Source organism: Gymnoscopelus braueri (genome assembly GCF_963280865.1).
Source record: "Gymnoscopelus braueri genome assembly, chromosome: 7".
Taxonomy (NCBI): domain Eukaryota; kingdom Metazoa; phylum Chordata; class Actinopteri; order Myctophiformes; family Myctophidae; genus Gymnoscopelus; species Gymnoscopelus braueri.
The window spans coordinates 57,989,519-58,007,763 of NC_137608.1; the positions used below are offsets into that span (position 1 = coordinate 57,989,519).

Sequence of the window (18,245 nt, forward strand, 5' to 3'; positions counted from 1 at the left end):
GCACATACGCACACGCGCACGCACGCATGCACGCACGCACGCACGCGCGTGCGCAGACACACACACACACACACGCACACGCACACGCACACGCGCACACACACACACACGTTGTTTGTAGGATGGACGATCAGGTGCACCTGCGGTGGATCCATTTTTTATATTATAATTAATTATTTTAATAATGATTTTTATTTTTTTTACAATATCGGACTGACAGTCCTACATATAGGCTATTATAGGTATAATGTCCATAGATAATCTATCCCCACCTGAAAGATGCTTATTAAACTTTTATATAACTTGCCTGGTACCATTCCATGCTTCATCTTGTGGTGCCAACACATAGTTTGCTGTCCATATTCATCTTTAAAAGCCCTGTTTTCAGCACTGTCACACACATATCCTCTTTATACTTTTGGATAGTGTGTCATTTCTCTTGTTAAGTAGCAGATTAATGTTTTGCGATCTCAAGCAGTCTGTCTCTCTCCACAAGTAGTAGAGCACGATCCATCCAGTAATGAGTCTAACGACCAATTTATGCTTCGACGTTCAGCGGTTTTGTGCCCCGAATATATTCAATCTGTGCCGCGGTGTGAGCAAAGCGATCCTATGATGAATCATGCTTAATGTGCCGTTGTGGCCTGGCAGAAAGGGGGGGGGGGGGTAATGAGAATAAAAGTATTACTATTCACAAATGGAGTGTGTGTGTGTGTGTGTGTGTGTGTGTGTGTGTGTGTGTGTGTGCTCAGCAGTGTTGCTGGCTGTCGAAAAAAAACACACTGAATCGATTCTCCACAATAGCCAGTCAGTGCATGGCATGCTCATAAAAAACTTTAAATATGCAAATGTATATGAAAATGTACGGATTGTAATGTGTAACTTTATTTAATATCAAAATAATATAGGCTACCAATATAATTATAAGCCCAGTCGCCCGGGGCAAATCCGGTGGTATTCACCTGGTATTTCTAAACGTAACCCCAGTAAATGATGCCTAAACTAAACCTAACCTTATTCCTAAACGTTACCTCACGGTGCCAAAACCTCTGTCTCTCTCTGTGTCTTTTTTTTGTCTCCCATGGCTGCTGCAACTCCCTGTGTGTGTGTGTGTGTGTGTGTGTGTGTGTGTGTGTGCGCCGGTGGAATTGTGGGCGTTCACTCCATCTCTTACTTATAAGGAGGCTTGGCTAAAGGAAATTCCTTCATTTCAGTTTATAGAGACTGGAGACTGACGTCACCAGTATAAAAACATACTTCAGTATGTTTTTCCTGAAATGGAGACGGAACTGTTTGGACAGTGGCTGAAGTCACGCTATGCGGCTATGGAGCAGTTTAGACAGTGGCTGAAGTCACGCTATGCGGCTATGGTGCAGCAGCCCGGCAGCTCTTCTAACCAGACACACAAGCTCGTTGCTAGGCAACCCCCACTACAGGATATTGACAATGTTTCACTTCCGGGTCGAGATAACATTATCGACTCACAGTTGAAAACAACTGGCTTGCATGCTAAATGTGATCATTTGCCTCAAGATGTTTATGATTACACACTGGCTGTAGGAGCTAGCTGGGAGGATGCTATTCCAGAGCTGGAGGATCTGAGTTTGGCAGATAAACTTTATTTTAGCCTGTTTATCCAATCCAATATGGCAGCATGTTTTCCAATATGGCTGCCGATAAATTGTAGAAATGTACATCTGCTTATAGTTAATCCACATGAGCTTGTAGCACATGTATTTGTATTCATTACCATACACATAATCCATTCATGGTTAATATGCTGTGTCTGGGGGAGGACCCCTATATTATATTTGTTATTAGTGTCCTCTGAAACAATGTGGTTTACAGTTAGTGAGAACTTACGTCACTTGTCCCTTAAGCTTGTATACTTGTATTTATTTATTGTGTGTAAAGCACTCTGCATCTATGTTTTTTAAAGTGCTTTATGAATAAAGTATTTTTAAACTCAAGCTGATGGTGTGGTGGACACTAGATGGAGGTATCTCACCTCAGAATAGACTGGGTGGGTTTTAATGGGAGGATATTAGGAAGTGCCTGTGTGCCTTCTTGAAATGTTCAAACACTGGTGAGACATTCGATTTAAACACACTGTCATTCAATATGCGTTTGCATCTTCAGTTTTAAAATATGTAAACGTCATCATCCGACCAAAACCTTTCAAATGAATGGCTCGTCTTCAAATTAAAACAATACACTCATCCAATGGTGTATAGTAACTAAGTACATTTACTCAAGTACTGTACTACTTACAATTTTGAGGTATTTTTACTTTACTGGAGTATTTCCAATTTTCAATACTTTTACTCCACTACATCTCTCAAATATTGTACTTTTACTCGCCTACAATTGTTTGAAAACTTTAGTTACTTTGGAGATATAAATTATTACATTATAGATAATTACATTAACCTCTTTAGCCCTATTTTATACATAGGCTATTTGAAAATACAAGCTCACCATTGTGAATATTTGCCTCATGAATACAGGTTGATGCTTTTATATTCATGGTGGAAACGTTTGTGGATGTAGGCCTACTTAATTCTTTATTGCATGAAATAAATAGGACGCGCTTAAGATGAAAAGCAGAAAGAGGTAAGTCCCCCAGTGCGTAATAACGCACGATGTGGTACAACATAATAGATCATTTAAGTGATTTGCACATTTAAATGTAGGTTATATCTCCAGACAAGCCGACGACAGTATCGGTCAGGATCTAATGTTAATCAATGTTTTTAGTTTTGCTGCTTGGACTGAGATATTTACTGCAGTGAGTGACACATTATAATGTGCGCAACTGAAAGCAGTCTCTAATCATCTTTAGAGAACCTCGTTCATTAAAACAACCACAGGCTACAACACAGTGAACACACACACAAAAAAACACCTGGAAAGCTTGCGCTGTTCGTGGAAATAATTTTAAAAGAATATAAACTAGAGGGACAGGGCAGAGGTGGAGTGTGGTATCTGTCGGGCTGCCGGTGTTCTGCTGCGCTGTGTGTCAACTACAAGAGCTGGCGGGTGCATTATGCGCTCCGTTACTAAACAAGACAGCTGTCCATAAGTGACAGACAGCTTACTAATAATGTGAATGTGCTCCTCATAATAATGGTATAATAAAATGTCAAAGCATTTGTAGTGACACGGACTCGAGTGGACTCGGTGGAGGAGTCCCGAGTCCCTTAGTCCAAGACCGAGTCAAGACCGAGTAAAATCATGGGCGAGACCGAGACAAGACCGAGTGAATAAAAAAGCAGACTACAATTAGTTTTTTTTTTTAACCCAAGATGCGATGTCAGGTGCATTAGAGCCTATATGTGGTATGTGCCTGGACCGCTAGGCGGGCGGACGTCCCACAACAGTCCTGTTTAAGTTTGCTGAAAAGCATAAACTTTTGCCTTCTGTGATGCACCATGCCCCTGTTTCACTAGGATATACGGCACAAAATTATAAATAAATACTGCAAAAACATGTTGTCTTTAAAAAGTGGACATGCATTAATTAATAAAGTCATGATTTCTGTGCAGCAATTTAAATGAAGCCTGGATAAGTTGGGATTCGATCCAGGGACTTTCTGACTGATAGGTAGAAACTGTTCTTACTGAGCTACAGCAACCACAGAATTGAAACTGAGAGAAAGATGCCCATGCACAGCTGTTTTTTTTTGTTTGTTTATAAAGCCTCTACAATATTCATTGGCTCATGGAGGCTTCACTTTTTTCACGTACAAACTTCCCATTTTAAGATCCCATCGTTTAGCTGAGGACCCAAGAACAAGAGCTGCACCAGACACTCTAAATTAATCTAACATTCCTGACCAGTGGCTGAAGTCACGCTATGCGGCTATGGTGCAGCAGCCCGGCAGCTCTTCTAACCAGACACACAAGCTTGTTGCTAGGCAACCCCCACTACAGGATATTGACAATGTTTCACTTCCGGGTCGAGATAACATTATCCACTCACAGTTGAAAACAGCTGGCTTGCATGCTAAATGTGATCATTTGCCTCAAGATGTTTATGATTACACACTGGCTGTAGGAGCTAGCTGGGAGGATGCTATTCCAGAGCTGGAGGATCTGAGTTTGGCAGATAAACTTTATTTTAGCCTGTTTATCCAATCCAATATGGCAGCATGTTTTCCAATATGGCTGCCGATAAATTGTAGAAATGTACATCTGCTTATAGTTAATCCACCAGAGCTTGTAGCACATGTAATTGTATTAATTACCATACACATAATCCATTCATGGTTAATATGCTGTGTCTGGGGGAGGACCCCTATATTATATTTGTTATTAGTGTCCTCTGAAACAATGTGGTTTACAGTTAGTGAGAACTTACGTCACTTGTCCCTTAAGCTTGTATACTTGTATTTATTTATTGTGTGTAAAGCACTTTGCATCTATGTTTTTTAAAGTGCTTTATGAATAAAGTATTTTTAAACTCAAGCTGATGGTGTGGTGGACACTAGATGGAGGTATCTCACCTCAGAATAGACTGGGTGGGTTTTAATGGGAGGATATTAGGAAGTGCCTGTGTGCCTTCTTGAAATGTTCAAACACTGGTGAGACATTCGATTTAAACACACTGTCATTCAATATGCGTTTGCATCTTCAGTTTTAAAATATGTAAACGTCATCATCACAATAGTAGGCTACAGTAGTTATACAAATTAAAATATTTAGAAAATAGCAGATCTACAAGCAGATTTCACAATGTTAAACATGCTGTCTCCATGTACCAGCTACTACTACCAACTTTGTGTTTTCTCGAAATATGACAGTAAAATTGGACATTGTCCCTGATATTTCTGTTAGGGCTTTACCACAAAACATGCACTTTGCAGCACATGCTTCTTCGTTGCAACAGTCTTGCAAATAAAGTGTTCCACAAAGTCAAACCACACAATAGCTGAATTTGCCGACATCTTCTTGAATGTACACAATTAACCTGTTTGGTGTCAGTTTCCGACCAAAACCTTTCAAATGATTGGCTCGTCTTCAAATTAAAACAATACACTCATCCAATGGTGTATAGTAACTAAGTACATTTACTCAAGTACTGTACTACTTACAATGTTGAGGTATTTTTACTTTACTGGAGTATTTCCAATTTTCAATACTTTTACTCCACTACATCTCTCAAATATTGTACTTTTACTCGGCTACAATTGTTTGAAAACTTTAGTTACTTTGGAGATATAAATTATTACATTATAGATAATTACATTAACCTCTTTAGCCCTATTTTATACATAGGCTATTGAAAATACAAGCTCACCATTGTGAGTATTTGCCTCATGAATACAGGTTGATGCTTTTATATTCATGGTGGAAACGTTTGTGGATGTAGGCCTACTTAATTCTTTATTGCATGAAATAAATAGGACGCGCTTAAGATGAAAAGCAGAAAGAGGTAAGTCCCCCAGTGTGTAATAACGCACAATGTGGTACAACATAATAGATCATTTAAGTGATTTGCACATTTAAATGTAGGTTATATCTCCAGACAAGCCGACGACAGTATCGGTCAGGATCTAATGTTAATCAATGTTTTTAGTTTTGCTGCTTGGACTGAGATATTTACTGCAGTGAGTGACACATTATAATGTGCGCAACTGAAAGCAGTCTCTAATCATCTTTAGAGAACCTTGTTTATTAAAACAACCACAGGCTACAACACAGTGAATAAATACTGCAAAAACATGTTGTCTTTAAAAAGTGGACATGCATTAATTAATAAAGTCATGATTTCTGTGCAGCAATTTAAATGAAGCCTGGATAAGTTGGGATTCGATCCAGGGACTTTCTGACTGATAGGTAGAAACTGTTCTTACTGAGCTACAGCAACCACAGAATTGAAACTGAGAGAAAGATGCCCATGCACAGCTGTTTTTTTGTTTTTGTTTATAAAGCCTCTACAATATTCATTGGCTCATGGAGGCTTCACTTTTTTCACGTACAAACTTCCCATCTTAAGATCCCATCGTTTAGCTGAGGACCCAAGAACAAGAGCTGCACCAGACACTCTAAATTAATCTAACATTCCTGACCGTTGTTGGACGATCTTATGACTTTATGATTGTTTTAAAACCACTGTTTTGAAAGCAATGTAAGTGATGTTGTAATCTTGTATCTTTTTTTGAATAAAGTCATTCAGGTATTACTTGAATGACTTCATAAAAAAAAGAGTTGTCTGATTATTTTAAGTAGCCTACTTATGTGTGGGTGAGTCTATGTTACGTCTATGTTACTATGTTATGTTAGTCTATGTTAGTCTATGTTACTATGTCTACGGCTTTTATATAAAACTAAAAGGAAAATAATTAATTGAAACAAATAAAAACAACTAATTAACAATGCAACTAAATAATAAGATATGATTACATTCCATCACATAATATTGCAGTATTTCAACTAGCACTGAGATGAGCGGCTATGTGCACATGCATGCATGCGTGTGCATGTGCTTGTGCACATGACGTCATTAAAATAGAGCTCCGCTAGCTCAAACATCCACAGCACATCCCTGCACCTACGTCAATCCAACTGATATGCCCATATATGGAGATCTCTGTATCGGTCTGTCCTTGTCCCTTTTATGCCCATATATGGAGTTCCCTGATGTCATCAGTATATGCCCACATATGGGCATGCCCGTTTTTTGCCCATATATGGAGCTGATTGATTTGTTTGTGCATGATGCCATGACGACACATTGAGGTTAGACAACACACTCCATATTTGAGCATAGCTGCATTGGGAACTCTTTATATGGTTATGGCTGAGTCATGGTGACATGAGCGTGACGTCAGAGGTTTGTGCAGATTGCTAAAACATCCCACACAAAGTACGCATTTAACTGTTTTTCATATATTCTACTGTATATTATAATTGCCTATAGGGTGGGTGGACCGAGGACCTCCAGACCTGCGAGGCGCACAGTTGCTCCGATCCACACCAAACTTTAGCCACACCCTCACAAAACACATGCAGTGATCCTGGTCTCTATACTGCCTCCCCCTGGTCAGCCGGGGCGCCTGATGGAGGGGAAAGGAACTGGTTGGAATAACGTGTTCCTTCCACGTGCTACGTCCAACCGGGGAAACTCCCCCCTGGCAGGTGATAAGAAGCGGCCTGATCACTCCTCATGCATTGAAGGAAGCATGAGCTCAGTTCGGGGCTCTCTCCAGGCTGGCAAAGGGAGAGTAGCGCCCAGGATTACAAGCTTAGGCAAATGGCATTGGGTGTAAAATCGGTTACAAAATTGTGGGATTAAAAAAAGAAAAAGATAAAAGAGAATAGCCACACCAGGGACCACGTGTGTGGGTCACCATTGCTCTGCCCCCTCTGTGTTCCTATTGGCTGGGGTTTAAACAGCCATAAGGGCTTCCGGTTGCTGCGTCATGGAGTAGTAGACGCCTTCCACCATGCTCCCACTCAATTTTTTTATTTAATCTTTCTAGCCCTTTTATATTCACCAAATGCACACCAAACAGCTTAGTAATGTATAAAGTTTGCCTTTGAACAAGAACTGACCACGAAACCCACGTACAATTTGAGATTGGACGACGCAAAAAAAAGACTGCCTACAGCCTGGTGGCGCAGACATGGACGCCATTGCAGTTATGCTGGAGAAGCACAAAGAGGCCTTGTCCTCCGAATTTAAAGATGGATTATCTACTCTCGAGAAGAAACTGGACCTTATCAACTCAAAAGTAGAAGATCATGAACAACGTGTTTCGTCCCTTGAGTCCAACGCCAACACAACCAGCGACCGTTTGGTGGAGCTGGAGAAGCTAAGCGCTAACCTGGCTAACGACAATGCTAAGCTACAGGCCAAGTTTGGAGGGGTTCAGCCGTAGGAACAACAACCGTATAATCGGCTTGCCTGAGTCCACTGAAGGGGCTTGCCCCTCCGAATTCCTTCCTGGGTTCCTGGTAGAGGTCTTGGGCGACCAGGTGCTATACTCTCCCCCAGAATTGGACCGTTCGCATCGTGTCCCTTCATCCACAAAGCCAAGAGTAATTGTTGCTCGCTTCCATAAGACCCGTGACCTGGTGGTCCGTGAGGCACGCAAGATGAGGGGTAAACTCAAATATCGAGGCTCCACGATACAGATTTTTGAGGATCTTCCCGCGGAGGTCCTGGAGGAGACGTCCCGTCCTCCCTATGATCATAACATTGTCTTTTTTTTCTTCTCGCTTTTTACTTTGAGTTGTGGTCAGGAGCCAAGTGGGATGTGGCCCACGTTCGACCCATCTAGTTTTGTCATTCTGTTTAACAACTATTTTATTTCCATTATTGTATTGGGACTCTTATTTTTTTGCACTCTGGTGGTTCAACACAAAGTTTTTGTCGCACTTTTTTCCTAGGTGTTTTCATTTTATATCCATTACTTTTCAAATGAGCAAATGTGATTTCCATTTTCTATTTTAGTTACTACTTATTCAAGCTTGTAACCCTACTAGTGACGTCACCTATTCCTCCTGCAGTATGTGGGTTTTCTTGGTTTGATTTGTTTCTACAATATTGGTCATATAGCGCCTCCCTCTGGCCTTTTTTGTGTAGCTTTTTAAATCTACAGAGAGGCAGCTATTGTAAAGTTGACATCGTTTTTCTGGTGTGTATAAGGTGTTTTTGGGCAGCTTTTTATTTCAGTGGTTTGTGGTCTTTGACCTGTTAGCCCAAGTTATGGTGAGTTGTAGCTGTAGGCTACATTTTGGGGATTTACCCCATTGGGGAGGGTTGGGTTTTTGACTGTGTGTTTTGTTTTTTGTTTTTTTTCCTCAGCCTTTTTTGTACATTTTTGCTCTTTCACTCTTGACAGCAGTTGTTTACAGTGTATAACAAAGCTAAGTGATAACCCATAATGCATCTGTTTCTCGAGCGCAGGTTAGGGGTTTCAGGATTTAATTAGGAAAAACGTCCCCTTTATTCACTTTTTTAAAAATGTAATCCCTAATTTTTCAGGTACCAATCTTATCTTTGTAGTAGGGCGGCGTAGCACGACAATCGTTCATTTTTGCGATGAAAGCGCACATTTTGGCAGGAGTGTTGATAGATATATGTTGAACAAAACTGGATATTGGGACATCACAAATTCTCACCCTGGTGGGCGTGGCAGCCATTTTTCAAAATGGCCACCAGCGGTTGATCAAATCCTCCTAATTTTTGTCCTAGTAGGCTAAAATGTTGCGTGATGTATGTGAGTATGAAGGTGTGTGGGTGTGTTCATGCTAATTGCCTAAAAGGGGGCGTTGCAATGGGAGTGGCCTAGTTAGCAGCAATATTTTGGGAGATTGTTCAAATAGTAATACAAGTTGGAAATGTGGTACAAATCATCTTTGGAGATCACGCTTCGATTTAGAAAACCGGGCCACTCCTAAATCAAAGATAGCAGCTATTTTTTTTTCAAGATGGCCACCAACATTAGACTGTTTTTGCATTTCTGCATATATTTTAATTATTTGAGGTCAATCACCAAATAGCACTCCCATAGTATGTTTTTGAACATTTTCAAGCCGGAGTTACCATTTATAACCATCTAAATTAAAACATTTCAAAAACACACCATACAACTGTGCTCACAGTCAAATTCAGGGACACAATCTCATGACTTCTGATCATGTATAATTTTTTTTGCCATCTAGTTCTGTGTCTTCCTTGGTGACTCCAGCCACCTGCATGCCGTCTCTCACCAAATCCTTAAACCGTCGTTTTGGCATTTTGTCAGTGCCACCGTTCCCAAGCCGTACAGCATCATGGCTGGTCCCCCTACCGTCCTATACATCTTCCCTCTCACTGGTATCCTTCTGTTACAAATAACTCCTGCATAAAGAAAAACATCACATGGATGCACCTGGGACGTATCATCAGTGTTGTAGCCTGGGGTCGATGGATGTTTCGGGTCTCGCAACATACACCCTCGCCGAGGTGACCCGGCCGGGGTTGATCAAGCCCCCGACTTACATCCCAGTAGCTACCCACGGTCAGTCCTCTTAGGGCAAGACAGGGCCACTCAGTCCGCTTATCCGGGACTACTCTGCCAGGACTGGGGGAGAGCGGAGGCTCTGGCACGTGGAGGGACTAGGCTCTGTGGATGGCCTGGACTGTGGATGGCCGGACTCCTCCTTTGTCTTACCAGGTCCAGGACCTGAGCGTTGCACCAGACTCCCCTGTTCCAAACATTTCATTCTGGCGTGATGGTTTCTTGGGCCGTGGTGGTACTACAGGCTCCACTTGCGGCTTGCTTGAATAGCCCTCCTTAAAGGCCTCACCGTGGATTTGTTGGGCTTCTTCCTCACAGAAGACACAGGCTAGGGCGCTAACCCATATTGCTCCCGGATGCTGTCTACATTCCGTCTGTCAACCCTCTCGCCAGTGGTCACCAAACTATTCCTGGTTGTCACATAGTCTATTCCTATGAGCCACTATGAATAGAATAACACTGACACTTTCCTCCAACCGTTCCCTCAAAGTACTCCTTCCATCTTCTCAACACACTGTCTTCGGTTGCTAGAACATTTCCATCCATCCTTCATCACCTTAACCTCTTGCTCATCCTTCCCATCTCAGTGCCTGTCTAGCCAATCGGTGCAGTTCCTTTTCTCCCTCCATGGTGTCCAACCTTTCATACAACTACTCATACTCTTTTCCTTAACCCTCACCACCTTTCTCTCCGCCTTACCCCTTATCTATTTGTACTCCTCCCTACTTTCTTCATCTCTCTGGCTGCCTTTCTTATCTCCTCCCTGAGCTCCACAGAGCATTGTTCTTTCTTCATCTTCACACCTAACATCAGCTCCCAGTACCTACCACAGGACTCAAGCCATGCTACTCGATACGCTGAGTTGGCACCTTCACCGTAAATGGTAACTCCTGTTTGAAAATGTTCAAAACATACTATGGGAGTGCTTTTTGGTGATTTGGTAATTTACGTCAAAGAATTATAGGCAAAATTATGCAAAAATGCAAAACATTTTTTTTTTTAATGTTGGCAGCCATCTTTGATTTATGAGTGGCCCGGTGTCCTGAATCGAAGTGTGATCTACAAAGATACCAAATGTACCAAATTTCTCACTTGTATCACCATTTGAACAATTCTCCCAAAATATTGCTGTTAACTAGGTCACTCCCATTGCAACGCCCCCTTTTAGGCAATTAGCATGAGCACACCCACACACCTTCATACTCACATACTTGAGCAACATTTCAGCCTACTAAGATAAAAACTAGGAAGATTTTATCAACTGCTGGTGGCCATTTTGAAAAATGGCTGCCACGCCCACCAGGGTGAGAATTTGTGATGTCCCAATATCCAGTTTTGTTCCCAATATATCAATCAACACTTCTGCAAAATTTCTCGCTTTCATCAAAAAATTTAACGATTAGGCTGATTCCTCGTGCTAGGCCGCCCCACTATTGGTGGCGATCTGAACTTGACCCTTGATCCCCTTTTGGACAAGCAGTCCTCTAAGTCCCCCGAGCCATCCAACGCCAGTGCTTGTTTGAACACTTTGATGTCCAACTCCAATTTAGTGGATATTTGGCGACTCCTCCATCCAACCACTAGAGATTATAGTTTCTTCAGTCCGGTTCATAAGAGTAGTAGTCGCATTGACTATTTTCTCCTGGATGCTAAATTAATTTCTACAGTTGGGTCAGTAACATACCACCCTATTGTTATTTCTGATCACTCTATACTGTCCATGGATCTCAGGATTGGAGAACATAGCTCTAGAGGGCGACAGTGGCGCCTTGACCCCACACTTCTGGTTGACGAGCAGTTCACTAGCCACATTAGCCCGGTTGCTTAAGACCAGATTTTTGAAAAAGGGGGACACGGCTGACAAAAGCGCCAATTTTTTTTTACGTGTTCTCCATCACCATAAGTTTCATTTTGGACGGGGAGCCATGCCATCAAGATGGCAGAAGTCAGCCATCTTGGATTACAAAGATGGCCACCATGCAATATCTATAAAAGCCAATATCTCGGCTTCCAAGCCACTTAGAAGGTCAATCTTGGTGTCAAAATATACATTTTCTGGGACAAGGCAATAAAACTATAGGGAATATCAATAAGTGACTAATTCAGCCAATATTAGATAATTTGGTAAATTCTGGCAATATATGTACACAATTATGCATGCTTCGTCTAGATTATGCACAACATCTGTGTGTGTGTGTGTGTGTGTGTGTGTGTGTGTGTGTGTGTGTGTGTGTGTGTGTGTGTGTGTGTGTGTGTGTGTGTGTGTGTGTTAAACTTTGACAGATCTGACTCTTGTTATTTCCTATTTTTCCTATCTATTTTGTAGTATCGTTCCTATTGTTTCCTCTCTGCCTAGTTACTGTTTACCTGCCTTGTCTCTCCTCCCTGTGATTATTAGTTATCTCCACCTGTGTCCTGTTAGTCCCTAGGGTGTGGGTGTGTCTGGATCTGGTTTCTGCCAGTGTGACCACCTGCATTCACTCACCTGCAATCATGCCTACAGTACTTAAGCCTCAGTCTCTCTCCAGTCTCTTGCCAGATTGCCTTGTGTTTACCCAAGCTCTCAAGCATTGTTCAAAATCAAGTTTTTTGCCCTAACTGATCTCTGTTCTGTTTTCTATACTACGTTTTTGCCCAGCCCTTGCCGGTACCTCTGCCTTCTCTGACTGCCCCTTTGGTTTTCGACCCCTTGCCTTTCACAGTTTAGATTTTTGCCTGCCCCTTGTCAATCTCGTCTCTTGCACACAATGGATTGGGCTTTGTAGATCTCCAAAAGAGTTGATGTGGTCTGGGATACTTACATCACCAGCAGCATAAAGGAGTCAACAAGGGAGAGGCGAGGCAAAGGGATACGACGGAAGGTGGCTGGTCAGAACAAGCTGCCGGGGAATTGGCCAGATTTCCTGCGTGATCCTATAAACAAGCAGGAACTCTTTACCTTTCTCTCTGGGAAGATTGCATCCACCGCCTGGCCAGAGGGCAAGCTGGTCTTCATCACATCTGGCATCACAGTGGTCGGCACAGACACCAACCACTCCATGCTGCCATGTAACCACGAAGAGGCCGACACCAGGATATTGATTCACCTGCTTGATACCCTGGAACATGGCTGTTCTACCTGCTTGATACGCACTGTGGATACGGATGTTGTCGTTATCCTCATCGGCAAGTTCCATGCCCTGCTCACCAAGTATCCAGCTGCAGACATCTGGGTTGCTTTTGGCACTGGCAAGAACTACACCTATGTTCATATAAACACCATCTGCCATGCTCTGGGCAAAGACAAGTCCACAGCACTTCCCATCTTCCACTGTTACACAGGCTGTGACAGGAAAGGAAAGAAGTCAGCATGGGTGGCATGGAAGTCCTACCCTGAGGTCACCCAGGCCTTCAACTACATGGCAGAAAATCCATACACTTCAGTGACCATAGATGCCCAACACTTTCAGCTTCTTGAGCGTTTCACAGTCATCATGTATGATAAGACCAGTGATTTGGAATCTGTCAATGAAGCACGGCGAGAGTTGTTCTGCCAGAAGAACAAAACGATGGAACACATTCCACCAACGCAAGATTCACTGTTGCAGCACGTGAAGCGAGTTGCCTACCAGTCTGGGATCTGGTCCACGTCTGAACTGGCCCAGCAGCCGACACCCAGTCCAGAAGGATGGGGATGGACATTGGATGACAACAACCAGGTCTGGCTTCCTGTGTGGAGCATTCTACCGATGGCGTCAAAAGCCTGCAATGAACTGGTCAAGTGCGGTTGTAAACGTGGTTGTGGTGCAAGGTGCTCATGCAAGAAGGCACACTGGAATTGCACAGAGCTTTGCAGTTGTCAATGTGACAGATACTTTTAATGTCAATTCACTTCATGCTCCATTTTCTGTGTCTGACTGCTAACCGAGTTGAAAATTATGTAACTATGTTGCTAGAATGACCATATTTATTTGATCGTGGCACAAATACACATCTAGTGGAATTCTCAATAGCTTTATTGCATTCCTTGACCGAGAAAATGTATATTTTGACACCAAGATTGACCTTCTAAGTGGCTTTGAAGCCCAGATATTGGCACTTATAGATATTACATGGTGGCCATCTTTGAAATCCAAGATGGCCGCCTTCTGCCATCTTGATGACGTGGCTCCCCGTCCAAAATGAAACTTATGGTGATGGAGAGCATGTAGAAAAAATGTGGCGCTTTTGTCAGCCGTGTCCCCCTTTTTTTGTTAACAGCCCTGACTACATGGAGAAATCAATTTCTCATTTCATTAGGGAGAACGACACTGGAGATGTTAATGACTCTATCCTGTGGGAATCTTTTAAGGCGGTGAGTAGAGGCCACATTATATATTTTGCCTGACAGACATAGAAAATGACCTTTCCATTCAAGAAAACGCATTTAAGGACAACCCTAACGATGCAACTCTGGAGTCAATTACTAAATTAAAATTTGAATATAACACTTTCCTCTCACAAAGAGTTAGCGCACTGCTTGCTAAAACCCAACAGAAATACTTTGAATTGGGCGATAAACCCCATAGTTTACTGGCAAGGCAGCTCCGGCACTTACAATCCACCCGAGCCATTCACAAAATAAAAGATAGACAAGGTAAACGTATTACTGATCCAGCCGGGATCAATAAGAGTTTTGCTCAGTTCCATGAGGAACTCTACCAATCCAAAAGTAAGAATACAGATCCCCAAATCATCAATCAGTTCCTTGCCGACAGCCAGCTGCCTACTCTAGCTGAGGAGGGCGCCACGGCAATGGATGCTAATATAACGCTAGGTGAGATTATAACAGCTATATCTCAATTTCCCAACAATAAAGCCCCCGGCCCTGACGGATTTGTAATAGAGTTCTATAAAAGGTTTCAATCAACCATAGCTCCTTTGCTTTTGCGAATGTTCAAGCAGTCAAAACAAGCTTCAGAGCTGCCGGACTCTCTTTATCAGGCAAATATTGCTTTAATCTTGAAGAAAGATAGAGATCCATTAGACATGTCCTCCTACCGCCCAATATCCCTTATCCCTATGGAGATGAAAATTTTGAGCAAAATAATGGCCAATAGATTCTCCAGGCACATCGCGATCTGATCCACCCCGACCAGACAGGTTTTGTTCCGGGCCGTCACATAAATTCCAACTTACGCTGTCTTTTTAATATCATGTATCATAAGGAAGAGTCGGTGGTCATTGCCTTAGACTGCGAGAAAGCTTTTGATTGTTTAGAATGGAAATACATACTGTCTACTTTAAAACATTTTGGCTTCTGGGAAACATTTATAGACTGGATCAATATAATTTACGCCCATCCTAAGGCATCAATTGTCACTAATGGTGAGGTCTCACGGCCTTTCCATCTTAAGAGAGGGGTGAGGCAGGGGGACAGCTGCTCCCCTTATCTCTTCAATTTAGCCATTGAAGTTCTAGCCAGCCAGATTAGAGCTAATGAAGAAATCGCCCCAATCCAAGTTCACAACACTGTCAACCATCTATCGCTAAAAGTGAATTGATGCCCATTTCTGAGAATGTTGACCAAACTTCCTGCGCACGACAGCCTTTAAGGTTTCCACAGACACATTTTAAACCCTGGGTATAATAGCCACTCGTAAACATGGGGAACTTTTAAAGAAGAACTGTGATTGCAAGATGCAACAATTGAAAAATAACATTGAATTCTGGAACACTTTGCAGGTTGGTCGTATTAATTAATGCCATAAAGATGGTCGCTCTGCCTAGATTTTTATACATCTTCAATTGTTCAAAAAATGTAATTCTGTTGTTTCATCATTTATATGTAGTAACAAATCTGTGAGGATATCTAAAAAACATTTATGTAAGTCTAAGGCAGCAGGGGGCTTTGGGCTACCGCAATTTAAATTGTACTACTGGGCAGCCAACTTGTATGCGCTGTCTTTTTGGCGCAACTACCTATCAGCAGAGCATGTAAATGGACCAGCTTGGCTTCAGATTGAGATGGCTTCAGTTGCTGTTACCTCTCTTCTTGCGTTGCTTAATAATCCAGCCAAGCGTAAACTACCACCCTACATAACCAACTCTATTATACTTAAATCTTTAAAAATCTGGAATCAAATTCATCAATGGCTGGGCCCAACTGCCCAGCCATTGAAGGACTGCATTATCCAATAGAACACAGTCCATGTCTACTCACTCGACAGTCTCCAATCCAACAGATAGCATTTCCTGGCCAGAGTCTCCTGTATGGTTGCAGTTCAGCTCCAGGTGTTTCAGGTAGGAAGGATTGAGTTTCAAAGCTGAAACCAGAGAAGAACAGCCCTCCTCTGTGACCCCACAGCCTGACAACCTGCAGAGAAATAAAGACTTTAACAAACTGAACTTGATGTTCAAGTACAGATTCACACAAAAATAAACCACATTATTTACCTCAGGGTCTGCAGTTGACAAAGTGGACTCTTCAGTCCATCTGAGAGCTTCTTCAGTCCTGCATCCTTCAAGTTGTTGAAGCTGAGGCACAATTCTCTTAGGGAGGGAATAAAGCTGAGAGCTGAGGCCAGGATCTCACAGCATCTCTCTGACAACCAGCAATGAGTCAATCTAAAGGAAGAATAAAACACATGTCTGATTGTGTGCTATAGTACATTTAGCACGCATTTAGTTTCACTCTCACACACCGACAACAAGGGCTTGGGTGAGTGAGGTGAGTGAGTGCCCATGCTAAGAATGCAGTGCACCATCCGAGTCGGCAATAGGTTGTCAACTTTTTCAAAATCACACGTAGCCTATGCAGGACATTGCATGAAGCAAAACAAGCATTTGCATCTCCCTAACACGAACAGTTTCCTCTTTCCAAAGAAGTATTATCATATTGATATTTGCATTCTTCATTCTGATCTTATTAAAATAGTTAGTGATTGATTGATTGATTGATCTAACATTGAGTGTTAAAAATGTTAAATATACATAGTATTAAAAAAACTGGGGATGGGAACAAAACATCCAAAGTCTAGTGTAATCAGAGATGTTCAAGTTTTAAATTCATCTCAGTATGCCTGTACATACTGTAGTCACTATACCCAATCATCAAACCTGTTCACACTCCTCAAATGAATAAAATGCATACTAAAACAAAACTTATCAAACTAATTATGGTAAATTAATCTGACCTAAGTTTCTCCAGTTTACAATGTGGACTCTTCAGTGCAGCACACAGTCGCTCCAGATCTGAATCGTCCAAGGCGTTGTCACTGAGATCTAGTTCTCTCAAATGGGAAGGATTAGAGCTGAGAGCTGAAGCCACAACGTCAATGTGTGTCTTGTCGAGTCCACAGCCAACAAGTCTGTACAAAAAAAAGTAATGCAAAATCAGAGATTATGACAATTAATTAGACCATGTTCACTGTCAAGGAAGATAACTAAGAGGCATTTTATCTAGTTATCCATTCATTAACATAAAGTAAGAACAGGCAACCAGAGAACAGAGTGAAACTTGCATGATGTATTAAGTAACTCTGTGCGTGTGTGTGTGTGTGTGTGTGTGTGTGTGTGTGTGTGTGTGTGTGTGTGTGTGTGTGTGTGTGCGAGCGAGTAAACCTAAGTAATTTCCATGTTCATTGTTAAAAGTCCATTCTCTCTACACCCCTTTACTAATGGTATGATCCAGTTCTCATTGGTGGTATGGTCTGTTACGTTACGAATAGCTAAAGAGGACTCTTGTGAATAGTACAGAGTTTTCCTGTTGTTCTGGGTGGTACCATGTTCTCTGTACCCTCTTGGTGTGTGTGTGTGTGTGTGTGTGTGTGTGTGTGTGTGTGTGTGTGTGTGTGTGTGTGTGTGTGTGTGTGTGTGTGTGTGTGTGTGTGTGTGTGTGTGTGTGTGTGTGTGTGTGTGCATATCAATGTAGTACCAGAATAAATACAGTTCAATATTAGTACTACTAGTAATACTGACTATAATTTGTACAGCCACATCTCTTGTTGTTGACTTACTAGCAGTGGCGTAATTTGTATAGGGTTGCTGGGTTATGAGAACCCATACACGGTACTTCCACGCAAGGGGGCCCCCCAGGAGGGGATTTATTAATTAATTTAAGTTTTTTGTTTTTGTTTTTATAAACATAAAAATAGACGCCCATATCACAGTAAAGGCATCTGCTATTATATTTATTTTTGTAATTTCCAATATATTATGTAGCCTATAGTTTTATATCCCCATAATATTATTCATATTGTTTCCGCAATACTCATTG

General features: G+C 41.9%; 1 protein-coding gene across 1 annotated transcript in view; it reads right to left on the minus strand.

Moving 5' to 3' along the window:
• LOC308089175 (NACHT, LRR and PYD domains-containing protein 3-like) overlaps window positions 1–18,245 on the minus strand; it is a gene marked incomplete at its 3' end in the record, with an annotated part of 85,280 nt that overhangs the window by 21,895 nt on the left and 45,140 nt on the right. Inside the window, exons 11-13 of the mRNA XM_080433739.1 lie at window positions 17,164–17,337; window positions 16,424–16,594; window positions 16,191–16,343 (exon numbers count right to left, since the gene is read on the minus strand). Of these exons, the coding sequence (XP_080289865.1) occupies window positions 16,191–16,343; window positions 16,424–16,594; window positions 17,164–17,337 (498 nt within the window). The remainder of the gene's footprint in view (window positions 1–16,190; window positions 16,344–16,423; window positions 16,595–17,163; window positions 17,338–18,245) is intronic.